This window comes from Tachyglossus aculeatus, chromosome 10 (assembly GCF_015852505.1).
Source record: "Tachyglossus aculeatus isolate mTacAcu1 chromosome 10, mTacAcu1.pri, whole genome shotgun sequence".
Lineage (NCBI taxonomy): Eukaryota > Metazoa > Chordata > Mammalia > Monotremata > Tachyglossidae > Tachyglossus > Tachyglossus aculeatus.
The window spans coordinates 32,955,096-32,969,794 of NC_052075.1; the positions used below are offsets into that span (position 1 = coordinate 32,955,096).

The 14,699-nt window shown below is 43.9% G+C and overlaps 1 protein-coding gene across 1 annotated transcript in view; it reads right to left on the bottom strand.

Moving 5' to 3' along the window:
* The window catches only part of BMT2 (base methyltransferase of 25S rRNA 2 homolog), a 72,034-nt gene extending 63,952 nt beyond the window's left edge, over window positions 1-8,082 (bottom strand). The window contains exons 1-3 of the mRNA XM_038751972.1: window positions 8,021-8,082; window positions 764-960; window positions 615-716 (exon numbers count right to left, since the gene is read on the bottom strand). Of these exons, the coding sequence (XP_038607900.1) occupies window positions 615-716; window positions 764-960; window positions 8,021-8,082 (361 nt within the window). The remainder of the gene's footprint in view (window positions 1-614; window positions 717-763; window positions 961-8,020) is intronic.
* Between the last annotated feature and the right edge of the window lie 6,617 nt (window positions 8,083-14,699).

Sequence of the window (14,699 nt, forward strand, 5' to 3'; positions counted from 1 at the left end):
GCAGAGCACTGTACTAAGCGTTTGGGAAGTACAAATTGGCAACATATAGAGAGAGTCCCTGCCCAACAGTGGGCTCCCAGTCTAAAAGGGGGAGGCAGAGAACAAAACCAAACATACTAACAACATAAAATAAATAGAATAGATATGTACAAGTGAAATAGAGTAATCAATATGTACAAACATATATACATCTATACAGGTGCTGTGGGGAGGGGAAGGAGGTAAGATGGGGGGATGGAGAGGGGGGCGAGGGGGAGAGGAAGGAAGAGAATCAATCAATCAATCGTATTTATTGAGCGCTTACTGTGTGCAGAGCACTGGACTAAACGCTTGGGAAGTCCAAGCTGGCAACATGTAGAGACAGTCCCTACCCACCAGTGGGCTCCCAGTCTAAAAGGGGGAGGCAGAGAACAAAACCAAACATACTAACAAAATGAAATAAATAGGATAGATATGTACAAGTAAAATAAATAGAGTAATTAATATGTACAAACATATGTACATTTCTACAGGTGCTGTGGGGAAGGGAAGGAGGTAAGATGGGGGGGATGGAGAGGAAGGGGGCTTAGTGTGGGAAGGCCTCCCTGCGGTCCAGCCCGCTCCCTCGGGGTTACCTTCCCGGTACTTCCTGCGGAGCCTGCGGTGGACGCTCTTCACCAGGCCGGACAGCTTCTCCTGCTCCAGCTTTCGGTCCTGGTCCTGGTCCTGGTCCTGGTCCTGGTCCTGGTCCTGGTCCCGCCCGGGCCCGGGCCCGGCCCCGGGCTCCATGGCTCCCGGCCCGCCGCGCCGCTGAGGAGAACGACGACGACGACGACGACGACGACGATGAAGACGACGACCGCGAGGAGGCGGGGCCAGGAGGGGGGCCCCGGCCCCTGATTGGCGGGCGAGACCCCGCCTCCGGCCCCCGATTGGCGGGTGAGTCCCCGCCCCGGCCCCTGATTGGCCGGAGGCCGCGGGCTGGGCGGGGACGGACGGCGCCCCGCACCAATCGGCGGGCGGCTGGAGCGGCCCCCGGGACCCCAAACAATCATTCATTCATTCAGTCGTCTTTATTGAGCGCCTACTGTGAGCAGAGCACTGGACTATTTATTAAGCACTCAATCAATCAATCAATCAATCGTATTTGTTAAGCGCCCAATCAATCAATCAATCGTATTTATTGAGCGCTTACTGTGTGCAGAGCACTGTGCTGAGCGCTTGGGAAGTCCAAGTTGGCCACATAGAGAGGCGGTCCCTACCCACCAGTGGGCTCACAGTCTAGAAGGGGGAGACGGAGAACAAAACCAAACATACTAACAAACATAATAACAAAATTAAATGAATATGTACATGTTTATTACTCTTTTTATTTATTTATTTTACTTGTACATATCTATTCTTACTCTGTTTATTTATTTATTTTACTTGTACATATCTATTCTACTTATTTTATTTTGTTAGGATGTTTGGTTCTGTTCTCTGTCTCCCCCTTTTAGACTGTGAGCCCCCTGTTGGGTAGGGACTGTCTCTATATGTTGCTAACTTGGACTTCCCAAGCGCTTAGTACAGTGCTCTGCACACAGTAAGCGCTCAATCAATCAATCAATCGTATTTATTAAGCGCTCAATCAATCAATCAGTCATATTTATTAAGCACTCAAGGCTCCCAATAATAACAACAATAATAATGGCATTTATTAAGCGCTTACTATGTGCAAAGCGCTGTTCTAAGCGCTGGGGAAGTTACAAGGTGATCGGGTTGTCCCACGGGGGGTTCACAGTCTTTAATCCCCATTTTCCAGATGAGGGAACTGAGGCACAGAGAAGTGAAGTGACTTGCCTAAGGTCACACAGTCCTAATCCCCATTTTGCAGATCAATCAATCAATCATGTTTGTACATGTTTATTACTCTTTATTTATTTATTTATTTTACTTCATATCTATTCTATTTATTTTATTTTATTAGTATGTTTGGTTTTGTTCTCCGTCTCCGCCTTTTAGACCGTGAGCCCACTGTTGGGTAGGGACTGTCTCTGTATGTTGCCAACTTGGACTTCCCAAGCGCTTAGTACAGTGCTCTGCACACAGTAAGCGCTCAATCAATCGATCAATCAATCGTATTTATTAAGCGCTCAATCAATCAATCAATCGTATTTATTAAGCGCTCAATCAATCAATCAATCGTATTTATTGAGCGCTTACTGTGTGCAGAGCACTGGACTAAGCGCTTGGGAAGTACAATTTGGCAACAAATAGAGGCAATCCCTACCCAACAGTGGACTCACCATCTAGACAGACACACAAACACACTCTCTCTCTCGCCATAGACAGATGGAGTTTCCTAATTGCGCTATTTGCTAAGCGCTTACTATGTGCTAAGCACTGGGGAGGGTGCAAGGGGGGGATCGGGTTGTCCCACGTGGGGCTCCCAATCTTAATCCCCATTTTGCAGATCGATCCATCAATCATCAGCATCATCATCAATCGTATTTATTGAGCGCTTACTGTGTGCAGAGCACTGGACTGAGCACTTGGGAAGTCCAAGTAGGCAACATATAGAGACGGTCCGCTCCATTAATCAATCAATCAATCAATCAATCGTATTTATTAAGCACTCAATCAATCAATCAATCGTATTTATTGAGCGCTTACTGTGTGCAGAGCACTGGACTAAGCGCTTGGGAAGTCCAATTTGGCCACATATAGACAAGGTCCCTACCCAACAGTGGGCTCACAGTCTAAAAGGGGGAGACGGAGAACAAAACCACACATACTAACATACTAACAGAATAAAATAAATATGTACATGTTTATTACTCTATTTATTTTACTTGCATGTATCTATTCTATTTATTTTATTTTGTTAGTATGTTTGGTTTTGTTCTCTGTCTTCCCCCTTTTAGACCGTGAGCCCACTGTTGGGTAGGGACTGCCTCTATATGTTGCTAACTTGGACTTCCCAAGCGCTTAGTACAGTGCTCTGCACACAGTAAGCGCTCAATAAATACGATTGATGATGATGATGATGATGATATACAGGTGCTGTGGGGAAGGGAAGGAGGTAAGATGGGGGATGGAGAGGGGGACGAGGGGGAGAGGAAGGAAGGAAAATAATTGCGCTATTTGCTAAGCGCTTACTATGTGCTAAGCACTGGGGAGGATGCAAGGGGGGATCGGGTTGTCCCACGTGGGGCTCCCAATCTTAATCCCCATTTTGCAGATCGATCCATCAATCATCAGCATCATCATCAATCGTATTTATTGAGCGCTTACTGTGTGCAGAGCACTGGACTGAGCGCTTGGGAAGTCCAAGTTGGCAACATATAGAGACGATCCGCTCAATAAATCAATCGTATTTATTAAGTGCTCAATCAATCAATCAATCGTATTTATTGAGCGCTTACTGTGTGCAGAGCACTGGACTAAGCGCTTGGGAAGTCCAAGTTGGCCACATATAGAGATGGTCCCTACCCAACAGTGGGCTCACAGTCTAAAAGGGGGAGACAGAGAACAAAACCAAACATACTAACAAACATAATAACAAAATAAAATAAATATGTACATGTTTATCACTCTATTTATTTTACTTGTACATAGCTATTCTATTTATTTTATTTTGTTAGTATGTTTGGTTTGGTTCTCTGTCTCCCCCTTTTAGACCATGAGCCCACTGTTGGGTAGGGACTGTCTCTAGATGTTGCCAACTTGGACTTCCCAAGCGCTTAGTACAGTGTTCTGCACACAGTAAGCGCTCAATCAATCAATCAATCAATCGTATTTATTAAGCGCTCAATCAATCAATCAATCATATTTATTGAGCGCTTACTGTGTGCAGAGCACTGTGCTAAGCGCTTGGGAAGTCCAAGTTGGCAACATATAGAGACGGTCCCCACCCAGCAGTGGGCTCACAGTCTAAAAGGGGGAGACAGAGAACAAAACCAAACATACTAACAAACATACTAACAAAATAAAATAAATATGTACAAGTCTATTACTCTATTTATTTTACTTGTACATATCTATTCTATTTATTTTATTTTGTTAGTATGTTTGGTTTTGTTCTCTGTATCCCCCTTTTAGACTGTGAGCCCCCTGTTGGGTAGGGACTGTCTCTATATGTTGCCAACTTGGACTTCCCAAGCGCTTAGTACAGTGCTCTGTACACAGTAAGCGCTCAATCAATCAATCAATCGTATTTATTAAGCACTCAATCAATCAATCAATCAATCATATTTATTAAGCACTCAATCAATCAATCAATCGTATACAAGGGTGATCGGGTTGTCCCACGTGGGGCTCCCAATAATAATAACAATAATAATGGCATTTATTAAGCACTTACTATGTGCAAAGCACTGTTCTAAGCGCTGTGGAAGTTACAAGGTGATCGGGTTGTCCCACGGGGGGTTCACAGTCTTTAATACCCATTTTCCAGATGAGGTAACTGAGGCACAGAGAAGTGAAGTGGCTTGCCCAAAGTCACACAATCTTAATCCCCATTTTGCAGATCAATCAATCAATCATGTTTGTACATGTTTATTACTCTTTATTTATTATTTTACTTGTACATATCTATTCTATTTATTTTATTTTATTAGTATGTTTGGTTTTGTTCTTTGTCTCCCCGTTTAAGACCGTGAGCCCACTGTTGGGTAGGGAGTGTCTCTATATGTTGCCAACTTGGACTTCCCAACTGCTTAGTACAGTGCTCTGCACACAGTAAGCGCTCAATCAATCAATCAATCAATCGTATTTATTAAGCGCTCAATCAATCAATCAACCAATCAATCATATTAAGCGCTCAATCAATCAATCAATCATTTTTATTAAGTGCTCAATCAATCAATCAATCAATTTATTAAGCGCTCAATCAATCAATCAATCAATCATATTTATTGAGCGCTTCCTGTGTGCAGAGCACTGGATTAAGCGCTTAGGAAGTACAAGTTGGCAACATATAGAGAGCTATGGAATGAATAGTTTTCAGAAAATGATCCGGGCAGCAGAATGAAGTACGGACTGGAGAGAGGAGAGAAGGAATGCAGGGAGGTCAGCGAGGAGGCTGTTGGAGTGGGTGAGGTGGGAAATGAGTGTCTGGATCAGCGTGGAAGCAATTTGGATGAAGAGGAAAGGGTGGATTCTAGAGATGTGGAGATAGGACCACAGGATTTAATGACCTTGAATATGTGGGTTGAGTGAGAGACAGGAGTAGAGGATAATTCCAAGTTTATGAGCTTGTGAGGCAGGGAGGTTGATAGTGTTACCTACGGTGCTTAGGAGGATCAGAAATTCATTGCTCTCTGTCTTCCCCCATTAAATTGTAAGTTCCTTGAGGGTGGGGAACACAGGCCTTGCTAATGGTGTGATCATAATAACTGTGCCAAGCACTGTACTAAGCACTGCAGGGTATGCGAGATAATCAGGTTGGCTACCAGCTCTTTCCCCACATTGGGCTCACGGTTCAGGAAGGAGGGAAGAACAGGTTTTTGTAATCCCAAGCACTCAGTAGATCCTCACTAAATATCTGCCCTGATTGCCCCTCCAATCCCCCAAATCATCACCTCTTCTTCCCACTCCCCATTTCCCCTACATGCATTATGAAAAGCAGTCATAGACTCTTGGGAGAAAAGAGGGTGGAAGCTCGTGGGCAAGGAGTGTGTCTGTTTATTGTTGTATTGTACTCTCCCAAGTGCTTAGTATAGTGCTCTGTGCACAGTAAGCACTCAATAAATCCCACTGAATGAACTGGGGAGAAGGTTTTCAGTGTTCCAGAATAATGTTTGGTGACATGATTGAAGTACGAGCAGCAGGACTTTATCCATGAAGCTTGCCCTGTATAGTGAAAGAGAATAGCCGTTGCCTCCCTTCCTGCTATGTGGCTTTTGGCTCAGTTTTGTTGCCCCCTTTGCTGAAATTAAATAAAGGAAGGGGTGGCATTTGGGGGACTGTGAGGAGGAGGAGGAGGAGGAGGAAGAATTAGCTGTCCCTGCGAAACAGGAAAAGCCAGTCTGTGAAGGGGTTATAACCTCCGCAACCAACTTGATAACTGGATTTCTCATCCTCATTCTTGGCATCACCCGACCAGCTCCTGCACACTTCCCCCTGCCTGGGCAGTTTTGTCATGATGAAACATGTATTTCAAGGAACTACCAAACAGAGTTAGTCTCATTAGGAAGGAAAACAATCTGTCCAGACTTAATGAGGGACTTTATATGGAAAAAATGTAAGATCAGAGACTTCATATTCCTTTTAAAAATGAATCAAAGTCTCCAGTTTGGGGAATATATACCAGTGCGGTGCCATGGAGTGAAGAAATAGTTTGGAATGCTGAATCCCTAAGTCAATCAAGAACTTTGAAAAGAGGGAGAAGAGCTAAAGAAAAAAGGCAAAGAAAGTCATTTGAAAAATGGGGAAAAGAGAAACAACTGATTCTACTGTGGAAGATCAAAGACTCAGGATTGCAAGGGATGTTAATGGGGGAGTTTGAGTGCTTTGTCTTTCCTTCTGCAATATCCAGGACACTGGATGCTCGGGAAAATATTAAATAAAACAACTAGTATTTATCGAATGCTTATCTTGTGCAGAGCCCTATATTAAGCACTTAGGAGAGTACAGTAGATTCAGTAGACATGGTCTGTATCCTCAAGGCGGCTAAAATCTACTCGGGGAGACAGACATGAGAAGTACTCAGGTAATGTGGAAGTGCTGAAGTGGCAGTAGGAGGAGAAATAATAATAATAATAATAAATAATGGTATTTATTAAGAGCTTACTATGTGCCAAGCACTGTTCTAAGCACTGGGGTAGATACAAGGTAATCAGGGTGTCCCGTGTGGGGTTCACAGTCTTAATCCCCATTTTCCAGATGAGGGAACTGAGGCACAGAGAAGTTCAGTGACTTGCCCCAGGTGACACAGCAGACAAGTGGCAGAGCCAGGATTAGAAACCACGACCTCTGACTCCCGAGCCCGTGCTCTTTCCACTAAGCCACGCTGCAGGATATGTGATTTTTTTCAGAAGGGTCTTAAGGATGGGGGAGAGCAATGGTCTGCTGAATGAATGTATAGGGGGAGAGAGTGCCAAGAGTTTGGTGTTGAGAGACGAGCTTAAAGCACAGCGATAGCAAAGTATGTTGGTTGGGATATAGGGGGAGAGGTGCGAAGAAGTAGGCGGGAAGAGAGCTGATTGAGTGCCCTGAAACCAATGTTGAGTTTTTGCTTGAGGTGGTGGATGGGAACAGATTAACATTTTTTTTTAAATCATGACATGATGAATATTGGCATTTGAAAAGTAGAAGAAGCAGAGAAGCAGTGTGGCCCAATGGAAAGAGCACGGGCTTGTGAGTCAGAGGTCATGGATTCTAATCCCAGCTATGCCATTTGTAAGCTGTGTGACTTTGGGCAAGTCACTTAACTTCTCTGTGCTTCCATTACCTCATTTGTAAAATGGGGACTAAGACTGTGAGCCCCATGTGGGACAACCTAATTACCTTGTGTGCCCCGCAGTGCTTGGCATATAGTAAGTGCTTAACAAATGTCATTATTATTATTATTATAAGTAGAAAATAGTCCTGATATAACCTGTGGCCTTCAAAGTAAACATTGCTTAAATTTTTACGGTTGAGTCCTCTCCAGGAGAAGCCCTCTGTACAGTATGACACAACTTTCCATTAGATAATGGCAGTCAAATACCCTTGAAATTAATTAATTAATGAAGGTATTTGTTAAGTGCTTACTATGTGCCAAGCACTGTTCTAAGCGCTGGGGTAGATACACGGTAATTAGGTTGTCTCACAGGGGGCTCACAGCCTTAATCCCCATTTTACAGGTGAGGTAAAAAGTTACAGAGAAGTTGTGACCAAAGTCACACAGCTGATAGGTGACGGAGCCAGGATTAGAACCCATGACCTCTGACTCCCAAGCTCATGCTCTGGCCACTAAGCCATGCTGCTTCTCTAATTGAATTGAATCGAAACGGCACCCACACTGAGCAGGGCTACTCAGTGGAAGATAATTTATTTATTAGGAGCCCTAGCTGACCCATTCTGTTCCAGATTATCAGTAGCATTGCAAGCTCCCTGGAAGAATGCCATTTCAATCATTGATCCAATCACGTATTATGTGCGTGTATCTTAACCAGCGCATAACAATGAATAACTGAAAATTAGCGGCGATGACTGTTCTGACAGATCCTATACTTCTGAGAGCAACTAACTTTAGTTCATCATCTTCTGGACTGTGAGCCCACTGTTGGGTAGGGACCGTTTCTATATGTTGCCAACTTGTACTTCCCAGGCGCTTAGTACAGTGCTCTGCACACAGTAAGCGCTCAATAAATACGATTGAATGAATAAATGAATCAGTGGTGTTGACTGAGCACTTAGTTTGTGCAGAACACTGTACTAAGCACTTGGGAGAGCTGTCAACAATAGAGGTGTCATCTGATCTCGTGATATTTCTGTCCTTGCTTTCATATTACATGCCTCGGTTACATCTGAGCCCCACTGCCAGATAAAGAATTGTTACAAATTGCAACTAACAAAGGATATGATGCCATTTTACACATCTGATGCTGAGGAGGGGCATGGCCTACTATTATTATTATTATATTTGTTATGCACTTACTACATGCCAAGCACTGTTCTAAACCCTGGGGTAGGTACAAGGTGATTGGATGGGACCCAGTTCCTGCCCTGCAAGGGGCTCAAAGTCTAAGTAGGAGGGAGAACAGGTATTTAATCCCCATTTTACAGTTGAGGGAACTGAGGCACCGAAAAGCTGTGATTTGCCCAAGGTCGTGCAATTGGCAGAGCCGGGTTTAGAACCCAGATCCTGTGACCCATGCTCTTTCTGCTAGGTCTTGCTGCTTTTAATGGCCAAGTGGACCACCTGCTATGGACCTTGGGCAAATCACTTCTTTTGTGCCTTCATTTCCTCCTCTGTAAAATGGTTAATAAACACTTGTTCTCCCTGCCCTTGTATACTGTGAGCCCCGAGTAGGACAGGGACTATGTCTTATCTAATTATTGCTATTCACCCCATTGGCACATAGTAAGCTCTTAACATATATCACAATTATTATTTCCAAAACCTGATTCATCGAATGACTGAGGAATCCTTCAAAGGCCTTCATCTACGATTACATCCAAGGCACCTAAAATTGCCTGGAAGAGCTGAAGGTATTCCAGCAGAATTTGGCAACCCAGAAGGCCATCGACTCCTCAGAAAAGTATATGCAATCTTCCTCAACATGGAACCCGGAGAAGATTCATTCATTCAATCGTATCTATTGAGCGCTTACTGTGTGCAGAGCACTGTACTGAGCGCTTGGGAAGTGCAAGTTGGCAACATATAGAGATGGTCCCTATCCAACAGTGGGCTCACAGTCTAGAAGATGTCTCAAGACTTCAAAGATGCTAGCGTAATCATCATCTTCAAGAAGAGATGGGAGAGCGGTGACAGTGGAAATGAAGGGAGGATTGTGTACATAGCTGGCAAGATTCTAGCCAGAATTCTGGACAGTTCTGGATTGATGACTGTAGTTAATCAATTTATTTATTAATGTTCAGAGCACTGACTGAACACCAGGTGAATCGCACTGTGCTCTCAGACTGAAGTGCAGCCCGACAGATACAATCCTTGCGGCAAGACAGAGACATGGAAAGTGCGGGGAGAAGTACCAAGACCTCTATAATGTTTCCTTATCATTTGCAAAAGGATTTGACGCTATCAGCGGTACACCGTTATGGCTACTGCTCAGTAAACCTGGCCGCCCTGAGAAAGTTCACCAAAGTCCTAGCCTATTTTTCACATCAGTCTAGTCAGTTGAGATGCAAATTGGAGGTTCCATTGGGGTTAACCATTACCACTGGCATTAACCGGGACTGTGCGGTAACCTAGTCTATGCCACTTGAGGATGTAACAGGGCACCTGGAAACTGGAGTTCAAGTATGTTTCCTATCAAGTAGGATCTCATCCCACTCACATTAAAAGCATCATCATCTCGGAACTGCTGTAGGCTGCAAACTGGGGCCTTGAGAACTAAACACAAGAAAACATGGAGATGATTATGAATCACTTTGCCACACTGGTACATCATTATAGTCTGACAATAGCCTTGCAAAAACCTGCAGTTGCATGCCAGCTGACACCCAGATGGCCCTATACACAAAATCCCAGTAAAACGCTGTCTCAAACAATTTGATAAGTGGTGGGCTGTTCGGAGAACGCTTTTGGCAGACTGACCTGCCTGGGAATCAAGAAAGGGATTGCTCTTCTTGGGCAGAGTCTCCATGAAGTTTAGGATACAGAGAGATATTCCTCAAGTACTTTGATATTCACCTCCACCCCACAGCATTTACATAAATATCCTTATACTCTTCAGTTTTCCTACCCCTAATTTATTTTAATGTCTGTCTTTCCTTGTAGACTAAGTTCCCATGGGCAGGGATGGTGCCTATCAACAGGGGCCATATGATACTTTCCCAAGCACTTAGTACAGTGCTCTGCACAACAGATCGATGGTTTGAAAATAGAGGGAGGCCTTGGATACAACTAATTTCAGTACAGCAAGAAAGTGCCTGTATGTTTTTGCAATGGCACTCTCATTCTCTGTCCCTCTCAATGTCTAGGTTATATGTATAATGTGTTCTGTCATAGTGAATATTCCCAATGTGTTTTAGGGAATTAGGGAATGCTCTTTGAAAGATATGTATCTGGATAAAACAAGATATGATGTCAGGGGAAACTTGTGTGTTCGTGCCTTGGACATCGGCCAAGACGTGTGTGCAAAAACCTGAATGTAAGTTCCCTGAAATGGTACTAGACAGACTCAATAAATGTGCAAGAGCTCCTCTCAGTCACACTCATGGGTGACAGTAAGTTACTTGAGGGCAGGGATCATATCTGCTAACCGTTTTATTGGCCTCTCCCAAATGGTTAGTGTAGTGCTCTAAGCTACAGTGTGCTCTGCACACTGTAAGGGCTCAATAAATACGATTGATTGGTGCTGCCATTTTTTAATTGAAAGACAACTCAACTACTACCACCATTGAGTTTTCTCTAGTACAAAGCTGCTGGAGATCGTAACCATCAGGTTATCAGACAACTGACTGCGTACAGATGTTTCCTACAAACTGTTCCTCCCAAATGAGCCTGAATTGCGGGGTAGATTTTCCTATAGACTTACATGCAATTAGGTTCCATCTGCACACAGTAAGTGCTCAATAAATACGATTGAATGAATGAATTCCATTTCTTCTAGACTGTAAGCTCCTCCTCTAGACTGTGAGCTCTTAATGGGCTGGGAATATGTCTAACAACTCTAGTATATTGTACTCTCTCAAATGCTTAGTACAGTGCTCTGCACACAGTACGCACTCTATAAATAAGATTGATGGTTTGATTCCAGAACTTGCCCCAACTTAATGGCTGAGCCCTTCAGTTAAGTAAAAATTACACTGTAAGCTCCTCTCTGCCATTCTCTCCTCATCCCCTTCCCCGCCCTTGTTCTTAGCGGCTTTCCTGACTCCATGCTGTACTTGGTCCCCTCTTCCCCAGCTCTCTTCTCCATCCTCCGTAGTTTTTCTTAAAGCACTGTTGCACGCAGTCTTTCTCAAGCTACGCGCTGCCTCCAGATGGAGTGGGAGAAGGAAAATATTAGCAGGGTTTCAGCTGGGATCCTCCTGATGCCAAGAATGCAGGATGCCTGGGTCCCAGCCCCACCCACTTGCCCCAAATGGCAGAGCTTGGTTTGACCTGGCCACCTCCTTTGCTCTAGTCACTGTCAAGCTCCCACCTTCTACACACTGACCATGGGCTCAGGCTCTGTGGTTTCAGCAGCCTGTCTTTCCTGGCCCCAACCAGAGTCCCATTTGGGCTGCTGTGGCTGCTTCTGGAAACCATGCCACCAAGGTCAGCCATGTGCAATCAACTAATTAATCAGTGGTATTTATTGAGCACTTACTATGTACGAAGCATAATAGAACTAGTGGACATGCTCCCTGCCTGAAACCAGGCCCACCTCTGAAGAGTCTTTCCAAAGGCCCCTGAGAATGGCTCTGAAATCTTTGGCTCCTCTCACTGATGTCTGTATGTCTCTCCCATCCTCCTCCTTCCCACTCAACACCCCCGTGATTTCCTCTCTCTCTCTCTCTCGTGAACTGGAAAATGGAGCCCATCTTACCTCCTTCCCTTCCCCACAGCACCTGTATATATGTATATATGTCTGTACATATTTATTACTCTACTTATTTTACTTGTACATATCTAGTCCATTTTATTTTGTTAGTATGTTTGGTTTTGTTCTCTGTCTCCCCCTTTTAGACTGTGAGCCCACTGTTGGGTAGCGACTGTCTCTATATGTTGCCTTCTTGTACTTCCCAAGCACTTAGTACAGTGCTCTGCACACAGTAAGCGCTCAATAAATGTGATTGATTGATTCTGGGGTCATTGTCTGTAGCAGAGCAGTCAGCTGTATCACCCTGGAGACCGGTGGTGGTGACCACCATCCCAACGAGCTAACAAGGCCCTAGCTGTTGACGACAGCCACTGGAGAGCCTCTGAGGGGGTGGAAATTGCAGGGTGCTTGGCTGGTCAGCCCCGTTGCCCCAGGGGCTGGGGCTCATCCATTCGAGAAGAAACCTGGGTGGTGGTGGGAAGTGGGTGGGAGGGGGAGATGAACTGCTGAGACCAAAACATAGGTGCGTGCGACCAGAGGTAAGAAGTTTAGTCAGCGCCAGGCAGAGGAGGGAGACAGATATCCAGGTCAAATCAAGCTGACTTCTCAGCCACTTGATACAAGGAGTGGGTCCAGGCCTTTGGCCTTCAGAAGGGCCTCAGCCAGAATCCTGGGAATATCTTTCTGCCCCTCTCCCTCTGAGATCATTGGAAGTGCATATTGCCGAGTGTGTCAGTAATTTAAACCAGTGCAGACAGGAGACACAGCAGAAGGAGAGGGTGTGAGGGAAAGAGGGGACAGAGAGGATTGCTTTACTGGCAGTGAGAGGATGAAACTTCAGGGGTGGGCTTACAGAACCTGAGATAAATCAGCAATTAATGCATGACAAGTTTCCAGACTGCCTGTATCGTTGGGGGTCACCTAAAGCTTAGACTTTATAAATTTTTTTTTGTGGTCAGCATGTAGTTCAGTGCTTTGATAGGTGTTGAAAACGAGTTCTCACTAACATCATTTGCATATTTTGAAAGTAAAGTTGAAAGGCAAGGACCCTAAATATCTGGGGTCTTGGATACCATGTTTTCTGGGAGTAATCCAAAGCTTCCAAATGAGCATTTTGTTTTCATTGTTCTAAATGCTGATATTTCGCACTCAATATCAAGGCACTGGCCAAAGTGCTTTGAGAAGGGATGAGATTCAAAGCTTGGCAAGTGCCCACTTCAGGACCGTGGCAGGATTCCAACTCTAGGGCTGTCATCTGTGTGACTTTCCTTCCTCTCCCCCTCCTTCCACCTTACCTCCTTCCCCTCCCCACAGCACCAGTATATATGTATATATGTGTGTACGGATTTATTACTCTATTTTATTTGTACATATTTATTCTATTTTATTTTGTTAATAGGTTTTGTTTTGCTGTCCGTGTCCCCCTTCTAGACTGTGAGCCCGTTGTTGGGTAGGGACCATCTCTAGATGTTGCCAACTTGGACTTCCCAAGTGCTTAGTACAGTGCTCTGCACACAGTAAGCGCTCAATAAATACAATTGAATGAATGAATGAATGAATAATGGCACAAGCAAAAATTTCTCCATACATTTCTGCATAGAAAGCTTTGGTTTTAAAGTGTGTTTTTATTTTTAATGTACTATCAGATGTTAGAGCAAACGTCATTCATTTCAGAAAAGAGCAGCATTCTTTTTAGATTACACCCAGGTCTATAACACAACAGTTGTATTCTTCTGGAACTGCACAATAAGGACAGCACGTGCTGAGGTACTCACCCGCTCTTACGCCAAGCCCATGGGCACACCTGCAGAAACACAAACAATTTCTTTGGTAACACAAAATGCTGAATCATGACAGGTTTGGATTACTGAAAGAATGTTCCCTCATTCTCTAATTATGGTCTAACTCATAATAGGACAGAACGAAGGGCATTTGTTCTCCGCCATGAATTCCATAAACTTGTTACCCCAATCTCGCTTAGAAAAGACTACAAATACTCTTTAGTATTCCAAAATTAGAGCAGTGTGCTCATTATGTGGTTTTGGAGATGACCTTAGGCTGATGGAAATAACAAATACTTCTTTCCTTTTTGTTCTTATATTGTTGAAGGGCAAAACTCTTAATAAACAATGTCAATCTTTAACCAACTCTGTCCTAAAGATAGTACTTTCATTTATTGGTAAAAGATGTTTGTCGCATGTTCATCTTTTGGGGTCTAATAATATTCAAAGGAAGGGTTCATGTGTTGCATTCCTAAAATGCTGTTTTTTTCATGGATTTAAATACCTCATTTTTAGAAATGGAAATTTCCCGAAAAGAAGGTTCTGGAAAAAAAATTCTACAAGAAATATCAGTTTTGAACATTTACTTAGAATTCCTTTTCTCTGATTCACCTAGATTTGTGCCAGAACATCCACTAATTACAGTATAGGGAAGCCAGGTATTAACACTGATTGTACGGTTTAGAGCTGGGGAAAAGAAATGTTACCTTTCTGACATCTTTTGGAATGAACTTACCTGGGGACTTATATTGAGAAATGA